Genomic DNA, 6,314 nt, shown 5'->3' on the forward strand with positions numbered 1-6,314 from the left:
GGAGGAGACGCATAGGAAGGGGAAATGTCCTCTTTGTGCGTTTTCTCTTCCTATAAAAAACGACGTATTGCACACATGAGGGTTCTTTAAATTCCTATTATTTTTTTCCTTCTGGATTTCTCAATAGGAATGGCGTAGAGTGTCTATGGAATTGAAAAACGTTGTTAGCTCTTGTCAGTATGTTTTTAAATTGACAAACTTACAAAATTATGTACATTTTAATGTTAACAATGCAAGTAGATGTTACAATACCTATGTATAATTTTATCATCAGGAATGGTGTGTAAAAAGGACACCACAGTGTTTATGGATGACCCACAAGCACCTATACCATAATCACAGCCACATAATAAAGCTAAGGCGACCATTTTCTTCCGACCGAAACCTGGAACAAAAGTTTCTTTTGCAACATACATACCAAATGAACAGAAAAAACATGGGATATTTCCATGAAATGTTGGGGTTATCAACATAATTACATCACAATATACAAATATGTGGTCAAATATTTATCTGTTAAAAGTTGTATATCAGTTTAAAGTTTGATATAAACATAGTTTTGTAATTGATTGTAACTAAATAGATATACCATTGCTTTTAAACATAACATCAGCGTCATAGCAGTCAACGGAGCCCTGCATTGCACCACCTCCTGCTGAGTTAGATACACTAAAGTTTCTGTACACACGACGAGCACCGTAAGCAAAGCAGTCGGAATCTTGAGACACTACTGCATGTACAACCTGAGAAAAAAGTGAAATAATTGCTTACTTCATATTTAAATAATATATACATTTATCTTTATCTTCCCTAAAGTTTGCCTTTATGACCTCTAAACTACTGAGTATGGCAGCTAATAAATGAAATAAAAAATAAATAAAATACAAACACCTTGAGCATTCAATTGTGCACATGTAGCCTCCGCCTCACCACTACCTTTTATACACTTCACTCCCATACTTCTCAAAAGGGACTCACACTGAAACATGTAAATTAATGTAACAAAATCATAAAGTTCCCTACATCTATTTGATACAGTAACTAGATCACACCTCTTTCAAGACCCCTCTAAACCTACGTCTGGCTACATCAGGCTTGTCACTTGTTTTACTCGATTGAGACTGGGCACCTCGGAACTGTAACGCATTTCGAGCAGCCATCACATCTCTTTTAAGTTCAGGGGCATCTCCTTCTAGTACAAATATTGGTTGGATATCAGCTAAAAGAAGATATACGGTTCTGAAAAATAAATTTCTGAAACAAGTAATGAATATGTTGTTATAAGAACTTATTAGCAGAAATACTAATGATATGAAACAATTAGCACATACCTAAGGTAGAGTTTTGGCTGTATATAGTAGTCGGTGACATTTTGACTATCGCAGACCCATCCTGATAAATCAACTGCAACGGTTTCACCTTGGATCTATTAAAAGTAGGAGATTAAATGGTATATATAATACGTACACAAGTTTTAAAAATATTAGTAATCTTACTTCGTGTAAGGATTTTTTTTCGCAATATGGGGCAAAAACTGTCCACAAGCCTTTAATACCCATTCTTGATTATTTTATGATATCTCGATATCCATCACTTTTCGTTAATACGAGATAAATATAATATGAGTTTGTAAGATTTGAACTGTTTTTATTTATTAAATTGTTTGATTTGAATTTGAAATAAAGTTTTTAACCGTGACAGCATGAAATAAGATCTTTTAAATGTTCAGCCAGGCACAGCAGCACATTTCAAAGCGTTACCTAAACTTCATCATTGAAAAAGAACCACATATATATGGTAAATACATGCATTAGACTACAAGAGTTATTAGAGTTAGAAAATACACACAATACATAAAATGAACCATTGTTACAATTAATCCACTTCCTAAACAATGAAAAAATATTTCGCCATATGGAATTCTATGCGTGAATTTAAAAAGTTTTTTCTGTGGTGGCAAGACTTTGACAACAGTTGACATTAGATTTGATTTATTTTGACATTTGACATTATGATTACACCAAAAAGTAAACATGATAATCGCGCGGTTACGAACTACGGAGTAACGATTCAGGTCAAAACTCTGAATTAAAACAGGTTTGTTTTGTTCAACTACTAGAACGCTCGCCTTGATTGGACGTGATAGTCTTATTATGTGTTTAAATTATGCATACAAGCTGTCATTCGAGAATTCGTTAATGATAAGGAAGCGCGATAACTTATGACGACATTCTTTACTCTAAATTAATTGGATAAATATACGAGTATTCGTTATTGCGCTTGTAATTTTATCAGAGTTATATTTAATCAGTTGCCATTTGCGTTTTTTAAGATAAACTCGCGTGTACTTTGAGTGTGTGAATAGGCATACATTTTATGAATAGTATACTATTAATACAAAGTGAATATATCAAGGAATCATGTACAAACTAAGACATTTATTTAAAATTCGGTGAGCGAATGATAATTTTTTTTCATTAGATATAAGAAAATCAAAAATTTATGTATGGTATTGCATATCATATAAATGTTTTTCTTCACAGTAATTCATTGACTACTCAACATGGGTTGAGATATAATCATGCTGGGGTCAAAAATGACCTTCAGCTGAGGAATATAGATAAAGTGTTGATAGCCAACCGAGGTGAAATAGCATGTAGGGTGATGAGAACAGCAAAAAAGTTGGGAATCAGAACTGTTGCTGTTTACTCTGATGCTGATAAAGATGCTATGCATGTAGAAATGGTAATTAAAGCCGTTTATGAAATTGCTTTCTAATATGTTACTTGAATTTTTAATTTTAAATTATGCATGTTAATGAAGTAGGTAAAATGACTTTAAATATTAATTAAACTATCATGGCCAAAATCTGATTGTAATATATTTTATATTAAGTGGTTGACAACCATAATTCACATAGTGCTTTTAAATTTTATTTCTTTCATCACATATTCACACTTAAAATTTATTGAATAGATAAAAGATAATTTTTGTTTTCAAATATCCTATATTGTCATTATTGTGTAATATATGCTAAAATAAAAACTTTCAAATTTTCAGGCAGATGAGGCTTATCACATTGGGCCTGCACCATCAGCACAAAGTTATCTTAATGCAAATAAAATATTGGAAATTGCCAAAAAGTCAAACAGCCAAGCCATACATCCTGGATATGGATTTCTTTCTGAGAATGTAGAATTCTGTGAGAAATGTGCCAATGAAGGTGTTATATTTATTGGACCACCTCCGTCTGCTATAAGGGATATGGGAATAAAAAGGTAACATTTACATATAAAACTTTTTTTAGTAAATGGAATCATATTGATCTTTACTTGTTTAGCTCTACCTACATAGACTTTTTTATATTTCATAAATTAATTGTATAAATAGTAACTTCTATTGAAATTAGAAAATAACATTACAAAGAAGAAAAACATTATGTTTTCTCCATGCTCCATTGATTATTTAAATGTTTAAAATTTTGTCTTATACAATTAACATTACAAACATGATAGTTTATATGATAGCCATCATACTATTAAACTCCAATAACTCACCTAACAAGTTTACTTTCATGCAAAACAAATCAAATTTTCATACAATGCTATACAATGTCATTGTACCATCTAACACATTAGATACTAGTTGTTGCTCATAACTTCATCTGAATGAAATTCAAAAAGTAATAAAAAGCATAGCATGTTACTCACTGATTGCTTGCAGATGTAGCTTTGGTGATTGGTGATGGTGGAAGAATTTTTGAAATCAGCCCAGTAGTTTTTGAGTTGTTAAAATACATACAAAAATACAAATCCTTTTTTTTATGATATTAGTATAGATATAGACATTAACATTAATTAAATACTCCTGTGACATAGAATGTTCACCCAATAATTGATTCTAACAAAATTTTCAGTACTTCAAAAGCAATAATGTCAAGCGCAGGAGTACCAATAGTTAAAGGCTATCATGGGGAAGATCAAAGTATTGAAAGGCTGAAGGCAGAAGCAAACAAGATTGGATTTCCTTTAATGATCAAAGCTGTTCGTGGTGGAGGAGGCAAGGTAATGAAGCAACAGGATTTCTAACTGAATGTTTTTTAATTAAGTAGGATTGGATGATTTTACATCGGAGACATTACTAAACCACTATTATTAGATTAGCCGTTTCTTGCGACTTCACCCGCGTGACATAAAAAATAATACAAAAGTTAGTTTATGTTACTCACTGATAAATTGCCTTTTTAATAGTGAAAGAATTAAAATCGGCTCAGTAGTTTTTGCGTGAATCAAATATACAAAAAAATATTACTAATATTATAAATGCAATATTTTAGATGGATGGATGGATGGATGTTTGTTAGAGTTTGTAGCCTAAACAGCTAAACGAAACTCAATGAAATTTGGCATAGCTGTAGAGGATAGTATGGAAGAACACATAAGTTACTCACTTTTTTTTAATTCCACGTGAAATCTAATCCTTTATAGTATGACTTATTCTTTACATATATTGCTTTGTTGAATAAAAGTGTTTCATCATTGTAAATAAATTTAAAATAGCATCTGTATTTCCTTTTTCAGGGTATGAGAATTGCAATGACAGAAGATGAATTTTTGTCACAACTGGAATCAGCTAAGAGAGAATCGTTGAAGTCCTTTGGAGATGAGAGTATGCTGTTAGAACAGTACATTACTGATCCCAGACATGTTGAAGTTCAGGTAATCATTTTATTGTAATTTGAATAATACAACTAAGTAAAAAAGTTATATGTTGTTGTCCATTAAGAAAAACGATTTGTTTTTGTCATGCAGTATGAAAGATGAATTACTCAATACATTCATATATCTTTTAGATTTGCTTTTTATAATTTTCTTTAATATTTCTATTTAACAGGTATTCGCAGATATGTACGGCAATGCGGTACATTTATTTGAAAGAGACTGCTCTGTACAAAGACGTCATCAAAAAATCATTGAAGAGGCACCCGCAGTATGTTTACATTTTAATTTTTTTTTTTAATCTTGATTTGGAATGCGACGTGTAGTTTATGTATAGTGTAAGTTTTAATGTTATTTGTTACTTAAATGTTAAATGCACGATTTTTTCGTTTTAAATACCATAAATTGAAACGGGTAGTGATTTGAACATAGATTGAAAGAAAAATGAAAAAAAAAATCCGAATTGTCTATTGCGTAAGGAAGAAAAGACTGATGTATGATGCATTTAAGGGTTAAGGGTATCTATTTTTTAATAGCACAAGATGTCAAATGAATAATCGGCACTTCTGCTAGTATGTGTTTTCCATGTATATTCGTGGGAATTCCACTCGTATCGTGTTAGTGTTAAAGGCTAAATTGGCACAGCCCGGCCTGTCCGAGGCGACGCGCGGCGCGCTGGGCGCGGCGGCGGTGCGCGCGGCGCAGGCGGTGGGCTACGTGGGCGCGGGCACGGTGGAGTTCATCCTGCACCGGCACACGCACGACTTCCACTTCATGGAGATGAACACGCGTCTGCAAGTCGAACATCCCATCACTGAAATGATTACAGGTAAATATTTATAATATCTGTTACCTCAAATACAGCCTTACAAATTAATCTTAATGTCTCACTAATATTATAAATGCGAAGTTATAGATCAGTGGATGTTTGTTAGATTTCTGCCTAAACTGCTGGACGAATCTCGATTAAATTTGGCATAAATTTACGTTTTATTTTTTTGAGTCGCGGGCGAAAGCTAGAATTTTTATTTATAACAATAATAATACACACATTTAATCAGTTCCAAAACACACTGCAACACAATACAACATAATACACTTGAACAAAAAAAAAATACAAACGAGAACAACGAAAACCAATCATTAACAATCAAAACTAATGACAAGAAAATTGAAGAGGAAAAAAAAAAACAAAATATATAAACAATTTGACAATGCGTTGCAATGCAGAACTGATAGGGCCTTTGCTCAGCTATATGTTTTGTACCCTAGGGGTAAAAACGCTGATGTTCTGCAAAAGCCTTTACATCCTCCGTACGTCAGTTACAGCAGTTAAATTATTGAAAATTATTGAATTATTGAATTTGGATATGCATTCTTTTAGGACTTTTAGGACTTTGTTACTACTCTTTGATCAACTGCCTGCGCGTTTAGATCATTTAATGGCGTCCATTATCATATTTAAATGTCTATATTTTCATATCTTGTATCTTTTTGTTATACCTTCGAACTAAACACTAATTCGGGTAATATAAAAGAGTACAATATGAACGTTCCCTAGGCACGGATCTAGTGGAATGGCAGTTGCGCGTGGCG

The 6,314-nt window shown here is 32.5% G+C and overlaps 2 protein-coding genes across 2 annotated transcripts in view; one reads left to right on the forward strand and one right to left on the reverse strand.

Moving 5' to 3' along the window:
- The window catches only part of LOC106110963 (flap endonuclease GEN), a 4,407-nt gene extending 2,347 nt beyond the window's left edge, over positions 1–2,060 (reverse strand). The window contains exons 1-6 of the mRNA XM_013292932.1: positions 1,497–2,060; positions 1,332–1,426; positions 1,053–1,254; positions 890–979; positions 590–743; positions 253–385 (exon numbers count right to left, since the gene is read on the reverse strand). Coding sequence (XP_013148386.1) covers positions 253–385; positions 590–743; positions 890–979; positions 1,053–1,254; positions 1,332–1,426; positions 1,497–1,559 — 737 coding nt within the window. The 5' untranslated portion in view covers positions 1,560–2,060. The remainder of the gene's footprint in view (positions 1–252; positions 386–589; positions 744–889; positions 980–1,052; positions 1,255–1,331; positions 1,427–1,496) is intronic.
- A 44-nt stretch (positions 2,061–2,104) lies between these two features.
- The window catches only part of LOC106110964 (methylcrotonoyl-CoA carboxylase subunit alpha, mitochondrial), a 10,105-nt gene continuing 5,895 nt past the window's right edge, over positions 2,105–6,314 (forward strand). Inside the window, exons 1-8 of the mRNA XM_013292933.1 lie at positions 2,105–2,452; positions 2,544–2,745; positions 3,061–3,278; positions 3,917–4,064; positions 4,581–4,718; positions 4,894–4,989; positions 5,364–5,547; positions 6,280–6,311. Coding sequence (XP_013148387.1) covers positions 2,421–2,452; positions 2,544–2,745; positions 3,061–3,278; positions 3,917–4,064; positions 4,581–4,718; positions 4,894–4,989; positions 5,364–5,547; positions 6,280–6,311 — 1,050 coding nt within the window. The 5' untranslated portion in view covers positions 2,105–2,420. The remainder of the gene's footprint in view (positions 2,453–2,543; positions 2,746–3,060; positions 3,279–3,916; positions 4,065–4,580; positions 4,719–4,893; positions 4,990–5,363; positions 5,548–6,279; positions 6,312–6,314) is intronic.

This window comes from Papilio polytes, unplaced genomic scaffold (genome assembly GCF_000836215.1).
Source record: "Papilio polytes unplaced genomic scaffold, Ppol_1.0 DF824180.1, whole genome shotgun sequence".
NCBI classification, from domain to species: domain Eukaryota; kingdom Metazoa; phylum Arthropoda; class Insecta; order Lepidoptera; family Papilionidae; genus Papilio; species Papilio polytes.